Source organism: Ranitomeya imitator, chromosome 3 (genome assembly GCF_032444005.1).
Source record: "Ranitomeya imitator isolate aRanImi1 chromosome 3, aRanImi1.pri, whole genome shotgun sequence".
Lineage (NCBI taxonomy): Eukaryota > Metazoa > Chordata > Amphibia > Anura > Dendrobatidae > Ranitomeya > Ranitomeya imitator.
The window spans coordinates 679,299,703-679,325,088 of record NC_091284.1 but is presented as its reverse complement, the minus strand read 5'-3'; the positions used below and the strand labels follow the sequence as shown (position 1 = coordinate 679,325,088).

General features: G+C 47.5%; 1 protein-coding gene across 1 annotated transcript in view; it reads left to right on the top strand.

The window, feature by feature from the left end:
• Positions 1-25,386, top strand: part of ESYT1 (extended synaptotagmin 1) — a 171,577-nt gene that overhangs the window by 55,545 nt on the left and 90,646 nt on the right. The window contains exons 2-4 of the mRNA XM_069758408.1: positions 17,103-17,144; positions 18,365-18,499; positions 22,651-22,724. Coding sequence (XP_069614509.1) covers positions 17,103-17,144; positions 18,365-18,499; positions 22,651-22,724 — 251 coding nt within the window. The remainder of the gene's footprint in view (positions 1-17,102; positions 17,145-18,364; positions 18,500-22,650; positions 22,725-25,386) is intronic.

Sequence of the window (25,386 nt, the reverse complement as noted above, 5' to 3'; positions counted from 1 at the left end):
ACACGATGCCGGCTACACAGCGGGGGAACAGCAGGCGGTGCTGAACCCCACTAACACATTGGCTGGTGTTTTTCTCTGTGCAGCTAGCATGTCCGGGCAGAAACTGGCGTTGTTTGAGCCCAGGGTCAGCAGGAGGAGGAGAGGAGCAAAGTGTAGGCCGAAGCCTGCACTGGTGGCAGCTTTTGGTCGGTTGTGCCAGCGTGGCTTGTGCTGGACACGTTGCCGACTACACAGCAGGGGAACAGCTGGCGGTGCTGAACCCCACTAACACATTGGCTGGTGTTTTTCTCTGTGCAGCTAGCATTTCCGGGCAAAAACTAGCGGTGTTTGAGCCCAGGGTCAGCAGGAGGAGTAGAGGAGCAGAGTGTAGGCCGAAGCCTAGTTGAACCAATTTCAAAGGTTACCTTTAACCCCCCCCTCAGGTGTTGCAAGGTACAAGAGCCACACCTTGTGCAGCATTAATGCTGCACAAGTAAAAGGTTGCTCTATTTGTTTTGCTCCTTGCACACGCTGACTAAAACACGTACACTATTTAGCCCATTATACTGTCAAACAGTTGTGGAGGCGTGACTTGTCTTTTTAACGAGACGCAGCACAGGTGTCAAAATTTGCACCTAGGTACTGGGCGCAGATTCCTGAGCGTTGTTATTTGCTGTACAGGAGTCTGCGCTATTGTGATCCCTTGGCCATGCGCTGTGAGCGCTTCCTGTCTTCTGACCTCATTTCATGTCGGCCGTTGCGGTTAGCGATGGACATGAATCCCAGACCCACAGTGTGTTTTCAAACAATCACACTACGTGGCTGGGATTCGTGGCCTTGTGCAGTAAATAGGTTTGCCGCTTACACATGTCCTTACACCGGCTCCAGACTGGGCGGCCTCAGCTGATCCCTTATCGCCTACCACGGCCAGGAGGCCGCACAGTCTGAAGAAGGCGGAAGGAGATGAGTTAAGACAGGCGAACATATGCACTGCTCGTGCCCATAAACCACACCCTCGCTGACAAAATAAATATGACAACGAGGGGCGTTGTTTCTAGCAGGGCGGATGCACAGGCGCAGCCAGCTAACCATGATGACAAAAGACGGGAAACGCTACCAAGGGGGGTGCTGCGTATCATTACAAAGGAAAGTCACACCTCAGGGACATTGTAATGGTCTCTAATGAGACACATTTTGTACGTGTTGAGTTCCACGTGGGCAAGGAGAAAAAGTCAGCCACCTCGTACAAATGCAGCAGTACTGCTGTACAAGGTGGCTGATATACATAGAAACACCTGTGGGTGGGGGGCAGGCTCCCTTCAATTTCAGTTCATGTGCCTGCGTGGCGTTTGCAGGTCACGTTGCAAGCTACACAGCAGGGGAACAGCTGGCGTTGCTGAACCCCACTGACACATTGACTGGTGTTTTTCTCTGTGCAGATTGCATGTCCGGGCAAAAACTAGCGGTGTTAGAGCCCAGGGTCAGCAGGAGGAGGAGGAGAGGAGCAAAGTGTAGGCCGAAGCCTGCACTGGTGGCAGCTTTTGGTCGGTTGTGCCAGCGTGGCTTGTGCTGGACACGATGCCGGCTACACAGCGGGGGAACAGCAGGCGGTGCTGAACCCCACTAACACATTGGCTGGTGTTTTTCTCTGTGCAGCTAGCATGTCCGGGCAGAAACTGGCGTTGTTTGAGCCCAGGGTCAGCAGGAGGAGGAGAGGAGCAAAGTGTAGGCCGAAGCCTGCACTGGTGGCAGCTTTTGGTCGGTTGTGCCAGCGTGGCTTGTGCTGGACACGTTGCCGACTACACAGCAGGGGAACAGCTGGCGGTGCTGAACCCCACTAACACATTGGCTGGTGTTTTTCTCTGTGCAGCTAGCATTTCCGGGCAAAAACTAGCGGTGTTTGAGCCCAGGGTCAGCAGGAGGAGTAGAGGAGCAGAGTGTAGGCCGAAGCCTAGTTGAACCAATTTCAAAGGTTACCTTTAACCCCCCCCTCAGGTGTTGCAAGGTACAAGAGCCACACCTTGTGCAGCATTAATGCTGCACAAGTAAAAGGTTGCTCTATTTGTTTTGCTCCTTGCACACGCTGACTAAAACACGTACACTATTTAGCCCATTATACTGTCAAACAGTTGTGGAGGCGTGACTTGTCTTTTTAACGAGACGCAGCACAGGTGTCAAAATTTGCACCTAGGTACTGGGCGCAGATTCCTGAGCGTTGTTATTTGCTGTACAGGAGTCTGCGCTATTGTGATCCCTTGGCCATGCGCTGTGAGCGCTTCCTGTCTTCTGACCTCATTTCATGTCGGCCGTTGCGGTTAGCGATGGACATGAATCCCAGACCCACAGTGTGTTTTCAAACAATCACACTACGTGGCTGGGATTCGTGGCCTTGTGCAGTAAATAGGTTTGCCGCTTACACATGTCCTTACACCGGCTCCAGACTGGGCGGCCTCAGCTGATCCCTTATCGCCTACCACGGCCAGGAGGCCGCACAGTCTGAAGAAGGCGGAAGGAGATGAGTTAAGACAGGCGAACATATGCACTGCTCGTGCCCATAAACCACACCCTCGCTGACAAAATAAATATGACAACGAGGGGCGTTGTTTCTAGCAGGGCGGATGCACAGGTGCAGCCAGCTAACCATGATGACAAAAGACGGGAAACGCTACCAAGGGGGGTGCTGCGTATCATTACAAAGGAAAGTCACACCTCAGGGACAGTGGAATGGTCTCAATGAGACACATTTTGTACGTGTTGAGTTCCACGTGGGCAAGGAGAAAAAGTCAGCCACCTTGTACAAATGCAGCAGTACTGCTGTACTAGGTGGCTGTTATACATAGAAACACCTGGGGGGGTGGGGCCAGGTTCCCTTTTAATTTCAGTTCCTGTGCCTGCATGGCGTTTGCAGGTCACGTTGCCGGCTACACAGCAGGGGAACAGCTGGCGTTGCTGAACCCCACTAACACATTGGCTGGTGTTTTTCTCTGTGCAGCTAGCACTTCCGGGCAAAAACTAGCGGTGTTTGAGCCCAGGGTCAGCAGGAGGAGGAGAGGAGCAGAGTGTAGGCCGAAGCCTGCACTGGTGGCAGCTTTTGTTCTGTTGTGCCAGCGTGGCTTGTGCTGGACACGTTGCCGACTACACAGCAGGGGAACAGCTGGCGGTGCTGAACCCCACTGACACATCACCTAGTGTTTTTTTCTGTGTAGACAACACTTCCAGGTGGCAACTGACAGTGTTGAAACCCAGGGAATCAAAGAGGAGCAGAGTGTAGGCCGAAGCCTGCAGTGGAGCAAGTTGAAAGGGAACCTTTAACCCCCCCCCCCAGGCATTTGTTGCTGAAAGAGCCATCTTGTACAGCAGTAATACTGCACATGGAAAATGGTGGCTCCGAAAATTATGCTCCTTGCAAACGCTGAAGTACACACTCATATAATGTGTCCCCTCACACCGTCAAACCATCCCGGAAGTGGGACTTTCCTTTGTAATGTGACACAGCACAGCCGTCATTCCAACCCCCTTGGTGCCGGGCACCACCTCCTCAACGTTGTTTGGTTCTGTCACGGAGCCCGCACTGTAATGTTATCCCTTGGCCATGCACAGTTAGCGGTGCCCGTCTTCTGACATCATGTAGGTGTCAGGCTGGCAGTGCCTGTGCGTCCAAGCTGCCCGAGATCCAACCTTGCAGTGTCATCTAATGTAGTCCCACTGCGGGCCAGGGATCCATGGGCATGCGCAGTGCATATCATCGCCTCTCACTCACCTCCTTCCTGCTTCTTCAGACTGTGCGGCGTCACGGCCGTGGCATGCTATTAGGGATCAGCTGACGCCGCCTAGTCTGAAGAAGCGTGAAGAAGGGGAGTGAGAGGCTAGTATATGCACTGCGCATGGCCATGGATACCAGGCCCACTGTGGGATCACATTAGACGACACTGCGAGGTGTGATTTCGGGCAGCGTGGACGCACAGGCGCAGCCAGGACGACAACAAATGATGTCAGAGGACGGGCAGCGCAAACTGTGCATGGCCAAGGGATAACATAACAGCGCAGGGTCCATGACGGAATCAAACAACGCTAAGGAGGCAGCGCACGGTGCCAAGGGGGTAGCAATGACGGCTGTGCTGTGTCACATTACAAAGGAAAGTCCCACCTCCGGGACGGTTGGACGGTGTGAGGGGACACATTACATGAGTGTGTAGTTCAGCGTTTGCAAGGAGCATAATTTCAAGAGCGACCTTTCCCTTGTGCAGTATTAGTGCTGCACATGGTGGCTCTTTCAGTAACAAACGCCTAGGGGGGGGGGGGGACAGGTCCCCTTACATTTTAGTTGTGCCAGCGTGGCGGTCGCATGACACGTTGCCGGATACACAGCTGGGGATCAGCTGACGTTACTGAACCCCAATAACAGAGGAGCGACTGTTGACTGTGCACACAGCACTTCCAGGCACCAACTGGCGGTGTTAGAGCCCAGGGACAGCAGGAGGAGCAGATTGGAGGTATTGCCGCACACACAGCTGGGGATCAGCTGACGTTACTGAACCCCAATAACAGAGGAGCGACTGTTGACTGTGCACACAGCACTTCCAGGCACCAACTGGCGGTGTTAGAGCCCAGGGACAGCAGGAGGAGCAGAGGAACAGAGTGTAGGCCGAAGCCTGATTGGAGCAAGTTGAAAGGAAACCTTTAACCCCCCCCCCCCAAGACGTTTGTAGCTGAAAGAGCCATGTTGTGCAGCACTAAGGATGCAAAAGGAAAAGGTTGCTCTTTTAATTATGCTCCTTGCAAACACCGAAGTAAACACTAAAAATGTGTCCCTTTATACCGTTAAACCGTTCTGGAGGTGCGAATTTCCTTCGTAATGGGACACAGCACAGCTGTCATTCCTATCCCCTTGATGCCGTGCGCTGCCTCCTCAGCGTTGTTTTAAGCTGCCACGGAGCCTGCGCTGTTCTGTTAGCCCTTGGCCATGCCCAATTAGCGCTGCCTGTCTTCTGACATAATTTGGTGTCAGGCTGTCAGTGCCTGTGCGTCCACGCTGCTCCAGATCCCACCTCGCAGTCTCATCTAACGTAATCCCACTGCGGGCCTTGGAACCATGGGCATGCACAGTGCATAACCTCGACTCTCACTCCCCTCCTTCCCTCTTCTTCAGACTGTGCGGTGTCACGGCCGTGGCATGCTAGGGATCAGCTGACGGCGCACAGTCTAAAGAAGGCGGAGGGAAATGAGCGAGAGCCCGAGGGGAAGATATGCACTGCGCATGCCCATGGATCCCAGGCCCGCAGTGTGACTCAATCAGAAGACACTGCGAGGCGGGATCTCGGGCACCGCGGCCGCACAGGCGCAGCCAGCCTGACACCAAATTATGTCAGAAGACAGGCAGCGCAAATAGGGCATGCCCAAGGGATAACAGAACAGCGCAGGCTCCGTGACAGCTTAAAACAACGCTGAGGAGGCAGCGCATGGCACCAAGGGGGTAGGAATGACGGCTGTGCTGCGTCACATTACGAAGGAAAGTCCCAGCTCCGGGACGGTATAACGGTATCAGTGAACACATTTTATAAGTGTTAAGTTCTGCGTGTGCAAAGAGCTAAAAAAAAAGAGCTACCTTTTCCTTGTGCAGCATTACTGCTGCACAAGATGGCTCTTTCAGTAACAAACGACGGGGGGGGGGGGGGGTGACAGGTTCCCTTACATTTAGGTTGTTGTGCCAGCGTGGCGGTCGCAGGACACATTGCCGGCTACACAGCTGGGGATCAGCTGACGTTACTGAAACCCAATAACACTGGGTCGTATGTTTTTACTGTGCAGCCTGCACTTCTGAGCCGCAACTGGCGGTGTTGGAGCCCAGGAATAGCAGTTCAGGTGGTAGAAAGATGAACACAGCAGGAGACCTGGATGACACCCAATTACTTAATCAGGCAGAGGAGTGGCAAATTCCTGCGAGATCCAGGCCTGGTTCATTTTCAGGAAAGTAAGCCGGTCAACGTTATCGGAGGATAGTCGCATGCGACGGTCTGTTAGTACACCACCTGCGGCACTAAAGACACGTTCCGATAAGACACTAGCCGCAGGGCAAGCCAGCACCTCCAATGCATACTGGCTTAGCTCTGGCCATGTATCCAGCTTAGAGACCCAAAACTTGAACGGGGAAGAGCCGTCTGGGAGTACAGTAAGAGGGCAAGCCATGTAGTCTGTCACCATCTGACGGAACCGTTGCCTCCTGCTGACTGGAGCCGCCGGTGATGGTGTAGACATTTGGGGCGGGCACACAAAAGTGTGCCAGAGTTGTGCCATACTGGGCTTGCCTTGGGCAGAGGCACTGCTTCTGCTCCCTCTTTGGGCAGAGCCTCCCCCACTGCCTCGACGCACTGAGCTGCTTTGTAAAGCACTAGCAGCACTCCTCTCAGTTGGACAGGAGAAGATGATGGAATTCACCAGTGTGTCGTGGTACTCCCGCAATTTACGCTCCCGGGTCAACGCAGGGATGAGGTTTTGGACGTTGTCCCGGTAGCGAGGATCGAGGAGGGTGAACACCCAATAATCAGGCATGTTGAGAATGTGGTCGATGCGGCGGTCGTTTCTCAGGCACTGCAGCATGAAATCCACCATGTGCTGCAGAGTGCCAACCGGCCCAGAAACGCTGTCCCCTGCTTGAGACATGATCTCTGCCCGCTCGTCATCACCCCACCCTCGCTGTACACACTGACCACTGGACAATTGTGTCGCTCCCTCCTCTGGACGGAGCTCTTCCTCCTCCATTGACTCCTCCTCATCCTCCTCACAAATTGGCCCCTGCGTACCCCTTTGTGAGGAACCACGTGGCGCTGACTCTCCAGAAGCTGATGGAAAAGGTGACTCCTCATCCTCCACCTCTTCCACCACATCATCCCTTAACCCTTGCAAAGTTTGCTGAAGCAGGCAGATAAGGGGGACAGTCATGCTGACTAGTGCATCATCTGCACTTGCCATCCGCGTGGAATAATCAAAAGGACGCAAAACCTGGCAGACGTCCTTCATAGTGGCCCACTCTGTGGTTGTGAAGTCTGATCGGCGCTGACTGCGACTTCTTTGCGCCTGATGCAGCTGGTACTCCATAACTGCTTGCTGCTGCTCACACAACCGCTCCAACATATGTAACGTGGAATTCCACCGGGTAGGTAGGTCACATATGATGCGGTGTTCCGGAAGGCGGAATCGGCGCTGCAGAGCAGCAATGCGGGATCTGGCCAAGCTGGAACGCCGCAAGTGAGCACACTCTAGGCGGACCTTGTGCAGCAGGGCATCAAGATCCGGATAGTCCCTCAGAAAACTCTGCACAACCAAATTGAGCACATGTGCCAGACATGGGATGTGAGTGAGGTTGCCAAGGGCCAAAGCTGCCACCAGATTTCGGCCATTGTCACACACTACCATGCCTGGCTGGAGATTCGCTGGCAGTAACCACACATCGCTCTCCTGCTTTATGGCATTCCAGAGCTCCTGCGCTGTGTGGCTTCGATGCCCCAATGAAACTAGTTTCAAGACGGCCTGCTGACGTTTGGCCACGGCTGTGCTCATGTCGGTCATAGGTAAACGTTCACGGGTCCATGTGGGGGTGGACTGTGACGGATCCTGCAGAGAGGAATCAGAGGAACTGGTGTAAGAGGAGGAGTCGATGCGTACAGACTGGATTCCTGCAATCCTTGGAGTGGGCAGGACACGTCCTGCGCCACTCGCACGATCTGTACCTGGCTCAACAACATTAACCCAATGGGCAGTGAGGGAAACATATCGCCCCTGTCCATGCTGACTGGTCCACGCATCGGTGGTGAGGTGGACCTTGCTACTGACGGCGTTCAGTAGCGCATGTTTTATGTTTGCCTCAACATGCCTGTGCAGGGCAGGGACAGCCTGCCTGCTGAAGTAAAAGCGGCTGGGCACCTTGTACTGTGGGACTGCCAATGCCATCAAGTCACGGAAGCTGTCAGTCTCCACCAGCCTGAACGAGAGCATTTCCAGGGACAACAGTTTGGCAATGCCTGCATTCAGAGCCTGTGCTCGGGGGTGGTTGGCCGAGAATGCCCGCCTTTTCTCCCATGCCTGTACTACCGATGGCTGTAGAGTAGACTGGGAGTGTGAGGATGACTGGGAAGGTGGTGCTGTGGGTGGAATTACACAAGGTCTCTGGGAGGAAGCCAAACCAGCTGTGCGTGAGCTGGAGGAAGAGGCAACACGAGCTGAAGAGGTGGTAGCTGCCGCTGTTGGTTGGCCTACATCTTCAGTGTGTTTCTGTAACTCCACCGCGTGCCTGGTCCGCACATGTTTCCACATATTTGTGGTATTGAGGTTGCTGACATTTTTCCCTCTTTTTACTTTATGATGACACAGCTTGCATTTGACAAAACAAATGTCATCTGCAACTGTGTCAAAAAAGGACCAGGCACTGCAAGTCTTGGGAGCGCCCTTTTTGGCTTTGGAAAGAGACAGGCTCCTAACGGGTGCCAAAGTGGAGGCTACAGGCTCCGCAGTCTTCCCCCTCCCTCTCCCTCTTTGGCCCGTAAGAGGAAGCTCTTCCTCTGAGCTGCTCCCACCACCTTCCTGTTCCTCACGCCACGATGGGTCAAGGACCTCATCATCTCCACTACCCTCTGCCACCAACTGCTCCTCCTGGGTAGTCTCAGCAGCACAGTACGCACGAGAAAGCGGCACCTGAGTTTCATCATCAGATGCGTACTGCGCTGTGGTCACCGGAGGCACTGGCCCACCTGCCTCTTCAGAGTCAGAGAGAAAAAGGTGTTGGGCATCACTGCACACTGCCTCTTCTTCCATTTCTCCAATGCTGCTTGGCTGGCCCCCTGTTTCCAAGCCAAGAGATTCAGAGAACAGAAGTAGAGACGGCTCCTGTCCTGGGCTCTCTGACTGCCTGGCCAATTTGGCAGGTGGTGAAGAGACAGATGGCTGCTCTCCAGTGCTCTGTGCCTGAGAGGATGTGGCACTAACTGAAGTCGATGCCGAGGCGTTAGCTGCCATCCACCCGACAACGGCTTCAATTTGGTCTTCACGCAGCAGCGGTGCACGGCGCTCTCCGACAAAGCTGCGCATGAAGGACTGTTCCCTGCTGAAACTGAGTGACGACGAGTCACCGGCGCCCGCAGCAGGCACAGAATCACCACGTCCTCTCCCTGCTCCTCTCCCTGCTCCGCGCCCACGCCCACGTGCCTTACTCCCTGCCCTCTTCATCTTGGTTGACAGATAAAGATAAGCAGAAAAGTACTAAGGCCTTAGTGTGCTTATTCCTGTAATGCTCCTCCTAACAGGTGTAAGAAACACTAATGTTGTAAATTGTGGACTAAACTTTATTATTTTTCAAATGTGGCCTACACAAGTGTAAGTTGTGTTTGGTGAACTTAACCTTTTTTTTGGTGCAGATCGGGCTACAGAGCTAGTTTAAATCACACGGAGACCGTGCAGACAGCCGTAAACGGCGCTGCAAGGCCAAGAAACCCTCCTCTAGGTTATCCTATATAGTGTTTTTCCACTATTTAGCTGGATACAAGTGGAAAGACACTAATAGGAATTTTTTTTTTCAAATTTTAAACTGGCTGCACTATTTGAAAAAAAGGAAATTGTTTTTCAAGGTATGAGGCAGTAACGCACCCTGAGCTGAATCCAACCGGCTATGGCTGCACACAGACTACAGGGCGAGCTGGGCTCACACGGAGACCGTGCAGACAGCCGTAAACGGCGCTGCAAGGCCAAAAAACCCTCCTCTAGGTTATCCTATATAGTGTTTTTCCACTATTTAGCTGGATACGAGTGGAAAGACACTAATAGGAATTTTTTTTTTCAAATTTTAAACAGGCTGCACTATTTGAAAAAAAGGAAAATTTTTCTCAAGGTATGAGCCAGTAACGAACCCTGAGCTGAATCCAACCGGCTATGGCTGCACACAGACTACAGGGCGAGCTGGGCTCACACGGAGACCGTGCAGACAGCCGTAAACGGCGCTGCAAGGCCAAAAAACCCTCCTCTAGGTTATCCTATATAGTGTTTTTCCACTATTTAGCTGGATACGAGTGGAAAGACACTAATAGGAATTTTTTTTTTCAAATTTTAAACAGGCTGCACTATTTGAAAAAAAGGAAAATTTTTCTCAAGGTATGAGCCAGTAACGAACCCTGAGCTGAATCCAACCGGCTATGGCTGCACACAGACTACAGGGCGAGCTGGGCTCACACGGAGACCGTGCAGACAGCCGTAAACGGCGCTGCAAGGCCAAAAAACCCTCCTCTAGGTTATCCTATATAGTGTTTTTCCACTATTTAGCTGGATACGAGTGGAAAGACACTAATAGGAATTTTTTTTTTCAAATTTTAAACAGGCTGCACTATTTGAAAAAAAGGAAAATTTTTCTCAAGGTATGAGCCAGTAACGAACCCTGAGCTGAATCCAACCGGCTATGGCTGCACACAGACTACAGGGCGAGCTGGGCTCACACGGAGACCGTGCAGACAGCCGTAAACGGCGCTGCAAGGCCCAAAAACCCCCCTCTAGGTTATCCTATGTAGTGTTTTTCCACAATAGAGCTGGAGACTGGTGGAAAAACACTAATAGGAAATTTGAGAAAAAATGTGCAGCAGGCTGCACTAAGAGCAAAAAAGAACAACTGTGTGAGGCAGTGTGAACCCCCCCTGAGCTGAATACAACCGGGTATATGGCTGCACACAGACTACAGAGTGAGCTGCACACACACACACACAGAGACCTTGCAGAACGCTGTTAAAACAGCGCTGCAAGGCAAGAGCAAGGTGAACAGTGAAGAACACACAGCGTTTTGCTAAATTAGCCTTTGGAAAGGAAAATAAAGCAATTAGCTAGCTCAACTGGCCCTCAGTTAGAACACAGCGTCCTGTCCCTAACTGAAATCACAGCAGAGTGAGCGCAAAATGGCGGCAGCGCTTTTTTATAGTGCAGAGTGACATCATTTCAGCAGCCAATCCAAGCCTTGCCAGTACTTACATGCCCACCATGCTAAACAGGATGTGCCCACACTTTCATTCATTCCTCATTGGCTGCTGCGTTCAATTTGAATTCTGGGAACTTCCGATTCCGGTATCCGATACGCGGGAAGTATCGGAATTCAGTATCGGAATTCCGATACCGCAAATATCGGCCGATACCCGATACTTGCGGTATCGGAATGCTCAACACTAATGAGGATATATGAACGGTGCAGAGCACTGTATGGGGCACAGCTATGAGGATACATGAACGGTGCAGAGCACTATATGGGGCACAGCTATGAGGATATATGAACGGTGCAGAGCACTGTATGGGGCACAGCTATGAGGATATATGAACGGTGCAGAGCACTGTATGGGGCACAGCTATGAGGATATATGAACGGTGCAGAGCACTGTATGGGGCACATCTATGAGGATATATGAATGGTGCAGAGCACTGTATGGGGCACAGCTATGAGGATATATGAACGGTGCAGAGCACTGTATGGGGCACAGCTATGAGGATATATGAACGGTGCAGAGCACTGTATGGGGCACAGCTATGAGGATATATGAACGGTGCAGAGCACTGTATGGGGCACAGCTATGGGACAAAATGAACGGTGCAGAGCACTGTATGGGGCAGAGCACTATATGGGGCACAGCTATGGGGAAATATGAACGATGCAGAGCACTATATGGCACAGCTATGGGGAAATAATCTATTTTTATTTTTGAAATTCACCGGTAAATGCTGCATTTCCACCCTAGGCTTATACTCGAGTCAATAAGTTTTCCCAGTTTTTTGTGGCAAAATTAGGGGGGTCGGCTTATACTCGGGTCGGCTTATACTCGAGTATATACGGTATGTGATATCTGCGTGCTCAGGAGAAATTGCACAACAGATTTTGGGTTCAATTTTCTCCTGTTACCCTTGTGAAAATAAAATTAGGGCACAAAACATTATTGTGGGAAAATATAAAGATTTTTTTCTATTTTCTCATCTCAAAGTTTCAAACTTCTGTTAAGCACCTGGGGGTTCAAGGTGCTTACCACACATCTAGATACATTTCTTGAGGGGTGTAGTTTCCAAAATTGGGTCACTTGTCGGGGATTTCCACTGTTTAGACACATCAGGGGCTTTTCAAACTCGACATGGCATTCGCTAATGATTCCAGCCAATTTTGACCCTCAAAAGTCAAATGGCGCTCGTGCCTTTCCGAGCTCTGCCGTGCACCCAAGCAGTAATTTTCCCCCACATATGGGGTATCCGTGTGCTAAGGAGAAATTGCACAGCAAATTTTGGAGTCCATTTTCTCCAGTTACCCTTGTGAAAATAAAAAAATTCGGGACTAAATTAAATTTTTTGTGAAAATTCTTTTTACATGTTCATTTTTTCCTTCCAGATTGCTTCAGTTCCTGTGAAGCACCTGAAGGATTCATACATTTCTTTAATGTCATTTTGAGCACTCTAAGGGGTTCAGTTTTTAGAATGGTGACTCTTGTGGGTATTTTCTGTCATATAGACCCCTCAAAGTCTCTTCAAATATGAGGTGGTCCCTATAAAAAAAATAAATAAAATTTTGTTGTAAAAATGAGAAATTGCTGGTCAACTTTTAACCCTTCAAACTTCCGAACTTAAAAAATTGATTCATAAATTGTGCTCATGTATAGTAGACCTGTGGGAAATGTTATTAACTACTTTGTGTGACAACTGTCTGATTTAAGGGCAAACAAATTAGAAGTTTGAAAATTGCTAAATATTCAAAATTTTCACCAAATTTCCAATTTTATCACAAATAAATGCAAGTCATATTGAATACATTTTTTTTTACTATTATGAAGTACAATATGTCACAAAAAACAACTTAGAATCAGTGGGATCAGTTGAAGCTTTCCAGCGTTATTACCATGAAGTGACAGTGGTCAGAACTGTCAAATTTGGCCCGGTCATGAAGGTGAAAACAGGCTTGGGGTTGAAGTTGTTACGTCACTATTCCACCCAGATAATAAAATGTACCTGTGCTCCTGTTCCTCTTGGTCTGTATTAAATTTATCTTGTTAGTTCACACAGTTTTTCATTGTTAAAAAAAAACAAACCTGTGACTCTACATTGCCTGAGAATCTCTGCAGAGATCTGAGACCGACCTTCCAATTTCTGCCTATGATTTCAAGTTTTATTTGGTCCAGATCATGACATGAATTGTCCCGACTTAGTTGGACTCATCCATGCTTGCCTACCAGCAGTGACTCTCATGTCGTAAGTGGCATGACTTTTTCTGACACAGATTTCAAATCCACAGAAGATAGTTTATACGAGAAGCAATGGGGCCGATTCATATTGGAGGTGGAGAAAACAGAATTTCTTGAGGATTCTTGAGAAACTTACTCCGTGGGAACATATCCTTAGAGCAATAGATTGCGTTTTAAAGGGAACCTGTTACCCCCAAAATCAAAGGTGAGCTAAGCCCACCAGCATCAGGGGCTTATCTACAGCATTCTGTAATGCTGTAGATAAGCCCTCGATGTGTCCTGAAAGATGAGAAAAAGAGGTTAGATTATACTCACGCGGGTGGTCCGATCCGATGGGCGTCGCGGTCCGGTCTGGGGCCTCCCATCTTCTTATGATGACGCCCTCTTCTTGTCTTAGGGCTGCGGCTCCGGCGCAGGCGTATTTTGTCTGCCCTGTTGAGGGCAGAGCAAAGTACTGCAGTGCGCAGGCGCTGGGCCTCTCTGACCTTTCCCGGTGCCTGCGCACTGCAGTACTTTGCTCTGCCCTCAACAGGGCAGACAAAGTATGCCAGAGCCGCAGCGTGAAGACAAGAAGAGGACGTCATCATAAGAAGATGGGAAGCGCTGGACCGGACCACAACGCCCATCGGACCGGACCGCAGCGGGACCGCACCTGGGTGAGTATAATCTAACCTCTTTTTCTCATCTTTCAGGATATATTGGGGGCTTATCTACAGTATTACAGCAAACATGGCGGAGGAGTTGGTTTTCTCCTGTCAGATAACTGCTCCTTCACCCCAATCCCACTGCCACCCTCTGTTACCCTCCCTTCCTTTGAGGTGCACTCTGTGCGCATCTATTCCCCCACCAACCTCCAACTGGCTGTCATTTACCGCCCCCCAGGGCCAGCCACCATCTTCTTTGACCACTTCACCACCTGGCTACTTCACTTCCTTTCTGCGGACATCCCCACTATCATCATGGGCGACTTCAACATACCCATTGACACTTCCCTCTCAGCTGCCACTAAACTTCTAACTCTCACTTCCTCCTTCGGCCTCACTCAATGGTCTTCTGCAGCCACTCACAAAGACGGTCACACACTGGACCTCATCTTCACCCGCCTCTGCTCTCTATCTAACCTCTCTAACTCACCTCTTCCACTCTCTGACCACAACTTTCTCACATTCTCATCTCTCTCCACTCCATGTCTACAATCCCCACCCCACAAACTTTCACACCCTCGCAGAAATATTAAACATCTTGACCTACATTCATTCTCTGAATCCCTCCTCCCCCTCACAAGCATAAGTTCCATACACAATGCGGATGACGCTGCTGCTCTATATAACACCACAATAGCTGTAGCTTTGGAATCTGCTGCCCCACTTACACATACCAAAGCTCGCAAAATCAACAGACAGCCCTGGCACACCAGCCTGACCAAAGAACTGAGGCGAGCTTCCAGGGCTGCTGAGCGCAGATGGAAAAGATCCCACTCTAACGAGCACTTCATCGCATTCAAACAGTCCCTCACTACTTTCAAGACCACACTTGCCACAGCTAAACAAACCTACTTCTCATCTCTCATATCCTCCCTCTCTCACAACCCTAAACAGTTATTCAACACCTTCAATTCTCTCCTCCGTCCCCCAGCACCTCCTCCCTCCCCACTTATCTCTGCTGAAGACTTTGCCTCATTTTTCAAGCAGAAGATTGATAGCATTAGAGACAGTTTTGGTCAACAACCCCCAGAGCCCTTCCTCCCGATTTCCCAGCCCTCCACCTCCAAAACCAACTTCTCCACCATTACAGAAGATCAACTCTCCACTCTACTCTCAAGATCACATTTCACCACCTGTGCACTTGACCCACTCCCATCCCACCTCATCCCAAACCTCACCACAATCTTCATCCCAACCCTAACCCATCTCTTCAACCTATCACTAACAAGCTTTAAACATGCCTCATCACACCTATCCTCAAAAAGCCCTCTCTTGACCCATCCTCTGTATCTAGCTATCGCCCTATATCACTTCTCCCCTATGCCTCAAAACTACTGGAACAACACGTCTACCTTGAACTGTCCTCCCATCTCTCTTCTTGCTCCCTCTTTGACCGCCTACAATCTGGCTTCCGGTCACACCATTCCACCGAAACTGCCCTAACTAAAGTCACCAATGACCTCTTAACCGCCAAGAGCAAGCGACACTACTCTGTCCTCCTCCTCCTGGACCTGTCGGCTGCCTTTGACACAGTGGACCATTCCCTATTATTACAAACCCTCTCATCCCTTGGCATCACAGACTTGGCCCTATCCTGGATCTCATCATACCTAACAGACCGGACATTCAGCGTCTCCCACTCACACACCACCTCCTCACCTCGCCCCCTATCTGTCGGAGTCCCACAAGGTTCAGTCCTTGGGCCCTTGCTCTTCTCCATTTACACCTTTGGCCTGGGACAGCTCATAGAATCTCATGGCTTTCAGTATCACCTCTATGCTGACGACACACAGATCTACATCTCTGGACCAGATATTGCCTCCCTTCTAACCAGAATCCCTCAATGTCTGTCCACTATTTCATCCTTCTTCTCCGCTAGATTTCTGAAACTTAACATGGACAAAACAGAATTCATTATCTTTCCCCCATCTCACGCGACCCCCCCAACGAACCTATCCATTTCAGTAAATGGCTGCCCACTCTCCCCAGTCCCACAAGCTCGCTGCCTCGGGGTAATCCTTGACGCTGATCTCTCCTTCAAACCACATATCCAAGCCCTTTCCACTTCCTGCCGACTTCAACTCAAAAATATTTCACGAATCCGTTCATTCCTCAACCATGAATCTGCAAAAACCCTAGTCCATGCCCTCATCATCTCTCGCCTTGACTACTGCAACCTCCTGCTCTGTGGCCTCCCCTCTAACACTCTCGCACCTCTCCAATCTATTCTAAACTCTGCTGCCCGACTAATCCACCTGTCCCCCCGCTATTCCCCGGCCTCTCCCCTCTGTCAATCCCTTCACTGGCTCCCCATTGCCCAGAGACTCCACTACAAAACCCTAACCATGACGTACAAAGCCATCCACAACCTGTCTCCTCCATACATCTGTGACCTCGTCTCCCGGTACTTACCTACCCGCAACCTCCGATCCTCACAAGATCTCCTACTCTACTCCCCTCTTATCTCCTCTTCCCACAATCGTATACAAGATTTCTCTCGCGTATCACCCCTACTCTGGAACTCTCTACCACAACACATCAGACTCTCGCCTACCATCGAAACCTTCAAAAAGAACCTGAAGACCCACCTCTTCAGACAAGCCTACAACCTGCAGTTACCACCGATCGACCAAACCGCTGCATGGCCATCTCTACCCTCACCTACTGTATTCTCACCCATCCCTTGTAGATTGTGAGCCTTCGCGGGCAGGGTCCTCATTCCTCCTGTACCAGTTATGACTTGTATTGTTTAAGATTATTGTACTTGTTTTCATTATGTATACCCCTCCTCACATGTAAAGCGCCATGGAACAAATGGCGCTATAACAATAAATAATAATAATAATAATAAGCCCCTGATGCCGGTGGGCTTAGCTCACCTTCAATTTTGGGGATGACAGGTTCCCTTTAAGTAGCAATTATTCAAAGATTTTGGAGCATGTTTTTGCCATCAGATCACCCAGCTTGTATACAAATTATTTTTCGACAGATTCTTATTATAAAATGGTTATGGTAACTAAAGTAATATCCTGTAAACACAAGTTATGAATGTCTTGTATTGGTGTCTAGATATTTTCAGGCCACCAAACTAGAGAAGATGCCTCTCTACATGTTGCATTATAGTTGTAGAAATGCCGAGAACCATTTATGAATGATAGCTCATCTGTTCGGTTTGTTCTTGCAGGTCACCTTTCCTGATATAGAAAAAGTAGAATGGCTAAACAAGGTAAATTTCATCTTCATTTGTGAGGGATTGTGTTCGCTTTGGTAGAACCCTCCCATCTGTAGTGTTGGCACATCTTGTATGTTTCCTTATAAGAACCTGAGATTCAATTCTGCAGAGTGTGCATATGCTCTAAATGGGGAAGGGGTAATAAGTCCCTGCCAGACACTTCCAGAGGCTTTTTATCCCCACTGGGAACAAGTGGAACTGGAAAATTGAAATTCAGCATGCCTGATCCTTCTATGTGATGACATTTGGTATTTGGGTAAAATCAGGACACTGCCATACACTTTAGATGGTCAGACCTTCCTAGTGAAATCAGCAGTTTCAGCTGTTATTAACCTTCGTCAGGTTGCATAATTTTACAACGTTAACAGGCTGCAGAGGTACAATTGTACCTTTCATATATATTTTATTGAAATTTGGCCAATATATTCTGGACCAAAACTGCAGAGATGTCACGAAATTTCAGCCCTCAACGGCTTTTGGAAAAAAAAAAATGAATGCAATTTTAAAACGGAATAGTTACAATTGTACCTACTCAGCCGGACGAAGGTTAAGCTGAAGTGTATGGCCACTGACAGACCTGTAATGTTCAAATGCAAATTGAGACAAATGAATCATTTTTTGCACGAAGAACTATATTTTACCAGTGATAAATGGGTTTTTACCTTGAGTGCTACTAATGTTATTAAATCACGTTTGTCACTTCCAAGTCCATTTTGATTAAAGGGAATCTGTCGGCAAGTTTTTGTGAGAGCAGCATAATGTAGAGGCAGGGAGATCGATTCCAAGGATGTTATTTGATACAGCTTCAATACAATCAGTATTTTAGCAGCTTGAAATTATCACCGCTGGACTAGGCATTGCGTTAAGTAAAGTTTGACTCAACTGCGTGTCCCCGTCCCTCACCGCTGATAGGTAACTTGCTGGCAATCGGAGGTGTGAGTGGGGTTATACGACTCTTCATTCTCATCACTGCTACATCTACAGAAGAGAAAACACTGATTCTATCGAAACTACACCAAGTGATGCATCGCTGTCTCAGGGTCTCTGCCCCACATCATATGCTGCTCTCAGATTCTATAGAAAAAAACTGCTGACAGATTCCCTTTAAGGAAAAAATATCCTAGTGGGATTGGCGATATGTAAATTGGGACAAATACTTTATGACCGTGCAGTAGAATACATTGTGAACTCATGTGCAAATTCTTCTGTTTCAGATTCTAGCACAGATGTGGCCTTTTATAGGGCAGTACATGGAAAAGCTGCTCATAGGCACCATCGCCCCGTTGGTCCGTTCATATAACACGCACCTTTCTACATTCCACTTCACAAAGATCGATGTTGGAGAGAAGGTAAGCCATTCCATTCTGTGTATTTCTGTCCAATAAAAGTCTAATTATTTTTGCATTTATATGATTGCTAGTACTAAACTAAAGCACAAAGGAGAGTTAATTCAAGAGTTTTTCCCACTCCAGCCATTCATAGCCAAAATTGGAATACCTATCACGTGGGCTCTACTGTAACTCCCATGCACTTCTATGGAATTTATGGAAATGGTGTTCACCTGTCTTTCTGAACCCATCCACCTCTGTCCACAGCAAAATACTTCCGGGACATAGTGCGCCGGCGCATGCGCACTAATGCTTTTCGGCTTTGCCCGCAGTTGGGCAAAGAATACTGCGCGTGCGCAAGGCGAGATTGCATTGCGCACGCGTGTACTACGGAGGAAACCTAATCAAATTCAAGACAATATTGCGGCCAGCGGGAAAGGAAGGGGTGCATGAAAGGAGAGAAAACACCGCCCATTGGACCGTTAATAGAGCCTGCCAAATTCAGGTGACAGGTTCCCTTTAAAACTGTAGGCTTTCAGCCCAGGAGAGGCATGTATGGTTAGGGTCCCATCTAAGAGGTAGGCCTTGCCACGGCTGATGGGCTCTCATGAATTGGCCAATTTATGCGCTAAGTACCTTCATGTTTTTTAACATTTTCTATAGTGGAGTAATGTAGCTCCAATTTCATGTACGCAATGTTTGCATGTTATAGCATTTCAGAGTACAGCTTTCTTATCCTTTGCAGAAATGTAAATAAAGCAAATTAAGTGCAACAAAGTAAAATAAATTGTACTTTTTGTTGCCTTTTATAATATTCAGAAATGGAGCTAGGGCAAGCGGTGATATTTTGGGTGATAACCTACTGATATACTACTGATTTGCGGAACTGCACAAAAACCTGTGAAAACAAGGTCTGCTCTACAAAGAAACCTCTTTATTAATTTAAAATAATAAGATGTGACACACAGAAGCTGGGGACACAATAGCCAGAAACATTAAATAGTGTGAAATACGTCTATACAGCGGGTGAAATAATAATTGAACCATCACCAATTTTCTAAGTAAATATATTTCGAAAAGTATCTGTGCATATGAGGATCCACGGTTATGCCATGCGGATTTCCTTGTATGGGATTAGCCGGCATCTGTTAGAAGACTCCCTGAAGGTCCAATGTATCATTGTGTGCGGTTAATCCTATTGTCCTGAGTGTTCACAGTATTTTAATTGATTTTTTTTGCATTAAAGTGGAAGTGCTGGTTTGACACGAAGTTCTCACCAGATGTCGGTAACAACCCATCCAATCCACGCAGGCAAAGAAATAAAAAAACGTAGATGTCTATAAATAAGTTGTGTGTAATAATGAGAAATGACACAGAGAAAAAGTATTGAACATTCTTGTGAAACTTGTTTAGTACTTCGTACAAAAGCCTTTGTTTGTGATGACCTCTTCAGGATGCCTCCTGTATGGAGAAACTAGTCGCATGCATTGCTCAGGTGTAGTTTGGCCCATTCTTCCAGACAAACACTCTTCATATTCTGAAGGTCCTGTGGGCTCCTTCTATAAACTCCGAGCTTTGGTTCCTTCCATAAATGTTTTATTGGATTCAGGTCAGGTGATCGGCTGAGCCATTCTAGCAGTTTTAGTTTCTTTCTCTGAAACCAATTGAGAGTTTTCTTGCCTGTGTGTTTGGGATCATTGTCTTGCTGAAATGTCCACACTTGTTTCATCTTCCTGGTAGATGGCAGCAGATTTTTATCAAGCATGTCTTCGTACGTTTTGTCTATTCATCTTTCCTTCAGTGATGAAATTTGCCAGAGCTGTATGCTGAAAAACAGCCCCTCGCCATGATATTCCCACCCCCAAACTTCACTGTTAGTATGGCGGTCTTGGGGTGATATGCTGTGCCTTTTGGCCTCCAAACATGGTGTGTATTATGGCATCCTATAAGTTCAATTTTGGTCTCATCTAACCAGACTATATTCTCCCAGTATTTTGCAGGCTTGTCTAAATGTTGTTGAGCAAACTGTAAACATGCTTGAACATGCTTTTTGTTCTGCAATGGAGTCTTGTGTGATGAGCGGGCATACAGGTCATGGAGGATGAGTACATTACTTATAGTTTTCTTTGAAATAATTGTACCTGCTGATTCCAGGTCTATCTGTAGCTCTCCACAGGTTCTCCTTGGCTCCTGGACAACTCTTCTAATAATTATTTTCACTCAGTCTGGAACCTTGCGGACAGCACCTAGTCATGGCCGGTTTATAGTGAAATGTTGTTCTTTCCACTTACAGAATATGGCCCCAACACTGCTAACTGGAGCCTTCAGTATTTTAGAAATTCTTCTGTTACTAATGCCATCAGTATGTTTTGCATACTCACTGGTTTTACTTATGATGAGATGTTTATTGTGGTATTGAGACCCCTTTTATATGCCATCAGTTGAACCAGCTGATATTATTTTTCATTAACTTGCAGGATTATTTTCTAATTACTGATAGATTTCAGTGGTGCCATGACTTTCCATGGCTTTTTTAAACTTTTCTTCGTGTGTTCAATGCTTTTTCCCTATCTCATTTCTCATTACTCATAACTTCGTTTATGGACATCTATGGTTTGAATTATTTCACTGTGTGGATTGAATGGGTTGCTACCGACATCTGATGATGATTTCATGTCAAAAACATCTTTGAAAATGTATTTACTTACTTCAATTGCAGTATAATATAGTGATTGAAATAACTTATTCATGTGGATGATGTCAGTAGTTTGCAAGCATAATAAGTAGAATAAATAGTGCAGAGTAAATGCCTAATCAAAGTACTGATACATACCTCACTGAAATGGCCATGTGTCCCCGCGGCCCCAAGTGCGTTTCGCACTTCTTCATCAGGAGGTGAGGAGAAGGAGAAAAAGGTCATTATATATAAGAATAGGCCAATCGGTGGAAGATTATCGTCACAAAAACACTGTGATGATGGCACATGCTGTGTTGCTACTTCCCCTAATCATGGACTTACGGGATCTGGGCTGTTAGACGCTCAGCATGACAGGGCAGCCTCATCCAGGTCAGAGGCCACAGCGCAGGCGCTCGCCTCCAGCAATGCCAGGCCCACGAAAATCTGAGTGGAGCAAAAATGCGCACGTCCACCAGGTGGAAAGTAGTAAATAATAACTAAAAATTAAACTGGGCAAATAAATAAAGATAATATAACAGGTAAGTGTGGATAGTCATATAACTAATGAATAAACATGATTATGTGAAGGTAAAAATAAATATATAATGATGGTGACGTAATAATTAAAGTGGCACCCATGTACGTGATTATAATACAAAATGAATATTAAATTAATACAAAATGCGAAATTAATAAATATACAGCACATGCAAAAAGTGACTAATGCAAATGACTTCAATATATTGGTGTCCTTTATAGCCAGAGTGCAAGTAGTGAACCGTTCAGGAGCTTAGGAAAGTGTTGTGTGCATGTGTACTAGTGTGTTGACCAGCGCTGGCATCTCGCTGGCCTGATAAGACGGTGGTGGCAGCGTAACGTGTCATGTGAATGTGGGGACCGTCTGGGGGGGTGCGCGTAGCTCATTGTTGGCCTACTGCGATAGGTGAGTGGAGTGATTGGGAAGCAGAGCCCCCTTTACAGTCACATCTGAGGCACGAGAGTCGTGAGAGAGTGATCTTTTTGCCGGTGAATGTATTACTCTTTGTAATTGTACATAAATAACACCTTGAAATGTGATTATGATGATGAGTAAACCTTTTATGTGTTTAGATCTCAATAGGGTAATACTATTATGGTACTTGGTTTCTTAAGAGCCTCATGCTGGAAACTGTGTTTAAAAACTTGCTTTCCCTAAAGGGAAAGTCATGCATCATAATTGTTAGCTAATTAAGTAAACGAGCTCGGATTGCATTAGTGAGTACATGAACATACAGGCAAAGTGTGTTCAGAAAGGATCTAATTTTATTGTTTAATGAGTGTAAATCGTAGACACGGATGGCAGGCAATTTTGTAGTATTAAGCATTAGCAATCATTAATGTAATGTAGACATTTTAGTATGTTGTTATACTTGATAGACAATCATTATCATTTATGTACCTGTAACATGATTTTCTATGACACTTTAATGGTGTGCTTTTGCTATGTGTTGGGCAGGCTCCAAAGGTAATCGGTGTTAAAGCCCATACAGAAATGGATAAAAAACAAATTATTTTGGACCTGAATGTGAGGTGAGTTTAGGATTATAAATTGTACAATATTAAAAATCTTAAAAATGAAAATTTTAAAAGGTTTTAGACGTTGGTCTCCTCTTCCTTCACAAATGGGTATAATTAGGATAACAAAAAAAAGTCTACTTTCGTGATATTAGCTCTAGCCCTCTTAAAGGGAACCTGTCACCCCGTTTTTTCAGATTGAGCTATAAATACTGTTAAATAGGGCCTGCGCTGTGCGTTACTATAGTGTATGTAGTGTACCCTGATTCCCCATGTATGCTGAGAAATACATTACCAAAGTCGCCGTTTTCGCCTGTCAATCAGGCTGGTCTGGTCAGGTGGGCGTGTTCACAGCGCTCTTTTCTTCTCCAGCTTTCCGTTGGTGGCGTAGTGGTGTGCGCATGTCCAAGGTCCGAATTCCCTGCGCCCACGTGAAGACACAGCGCGCGATCTGCGCTGTTATCCCTTGCATCGGTGGGGGCGGCCATCTTCCTGGGGCCGCGCGTGCGCAGATGGAGTGCTCTGCTGCACGGGGCTTCAGGAAAATGGCCGCGGGATGCCGCGCGTGCGCATTAGAGATCGCGGCGGCCATTTTCCCAAAGCAGAGTTTGCATCTCGGCTTTGGAAAAATGGCCGCCGCGATCTCTAATGCGCACGCGCGGCATCCCGCGGCCATTTTCCTGAAGCCCCGTGCAGCAGAGCACTCCATCTGCGCACGCGCGGCCCCAGGAAGATGGCCGCCCCCACCGATGCAAGGGATAACAGCGCAGATCGCGCGCTGTGTCTTCACGTGGGCGCAGGGAATTCGGACCTTGGACATGCGCACACCACTACGCCACCAACGGAAAGCTGGAGAAGAAAAGAGCGCTGTGAACACGCCCACCTGACCAGACCAGCCTGATTGACAGGCGAAAACGGCGACTTTGGTAATGTATTTCTCAGCATACATGGGGAATCAGGGTACACTACATACACTATAGTAACGCACAGCGCAGGCCCTATTTAACAGTACTTATAGCTCAATCTGAAAAAACGGGGTGACAGGTTCCCTTTAAGAGAGACTACGGTAATTGGGGAAAGTTGGGCTCACTGCAGTCTCACTGTTTTTGATAAATGTTTCAGACTTCCTGTTTCTGAGCTGGAAGATACTGGAATCTTCAGCTTGGTATAAATGGATATGTGTATTGCTGTCTTACCGTTGTTTCACATCATGCTGGATGATATTATAAAGAAGCGTTGAAAGATAAATTCCTCAGTGTTGCATAACTCCAAACTGTCCCAGATCCACTGGGACAGTCTCAAATTGGGGGAGATGTCTCGCTGTACCAGGAGGTCATGGCCAAAAGTGTTGGCACCTTGAAATTGTTTCAGAAACTGAAGTATTTCTCCCAGAAAATCATTGCAATTTACACATTTTTTTTGTTATACACGTTTCTTTCCCTTGTGTGTATTGGAACACCACAAAAAACAGAAGGACAAAAGGTTAATTGGACACAAATTCATAAATAACTGCTATATTTTCCTATAACCATCAATAAGCCTCTTACATTTCTCAACTTGAATTTTGAACCACTCTTTCTTTGCAAAGTTCTCCATGTCTCTTATATTTGAAGGCGCCTTCTCCCAACAGCAATTTTAAGATCTCTCCACAGGTGTTCAAAGGAATTTAGATCTGGACTCATTGCTGGCCACTTCAGAACTCTCCAGCGCTTTGTTTCCATCCATTTCTGGGGGCTTCTTGAAGTATATTTGGTGTCATTATAATGCTAGAATGACCTAGAATGCAAACCCAGCTTTTTGACACTGGTCACTACATTGCGACCCAAACTCCTTTGGTAATCTTCAGATTTCATGATGCCTTGCGTACAGTTAAGGCACCCAGTGCTAGAGACAGCAAAACATCTTAGAACCTCCACCATATTTGACTGTAGGTATTGTGTTGGTTTCTTTGTAGGCCTCATTTCATTTTTGTTAAGCAGTGTAACTATGTGCTTTACTAAAAAACTCTATTTTTGTATCCTCTTTCCACAAGACTCTTTCCCAGGAGGATTTTGGCTTACTAACATATATTTTTGGCAAACTATAGTCTTTTTTATGTTGGTGTCAGCGGTGAGGTCGTCCTGGGTCTTCTGCCATAGTGTCTAATTTCATTCAAATATCAACAGATAGTTCATGCTGACACTGAAGCACCCTGAACCTGCAGGACAGCTTGAATTTTTTTGGAAATTGATTGGGGCTGCTTATCCACATTCCGGATTATCCTGCGTTACTACCTTTTTATCGGTTTTTCTCTGCCGTCCGCATTGATTAGCTACAGTGTCATGGCTGTTAAACTTCTTGATTATGTTGTGTTCCGCAGACATAGAAACATCAAGATTAGTGATGAGCGAGTATACTCGTTGCTTGGGGTTTCCCGAGCACGCTCGGGTGACCTCCGAGTATTTGTTGTTGCTTGGAGATACAGTTTTTCTATTCGCCACGACAGCACCCACTAGAGAGAGGGGATCCGCCCCTAGGAACAGGAAACCTACAGAAAGATAAAAGGGGCGGTCCCCCCTCGCTCCTCAGTTGGTTTCCTGTTCCTAGATGGGAACCCTCAGAGAGAATCTCTGCAAGTTATTTATGAAGAGGAAAGCTCGCCTGGATTGCCGCCTGTACGACTCTGCTGAGCGGCAGG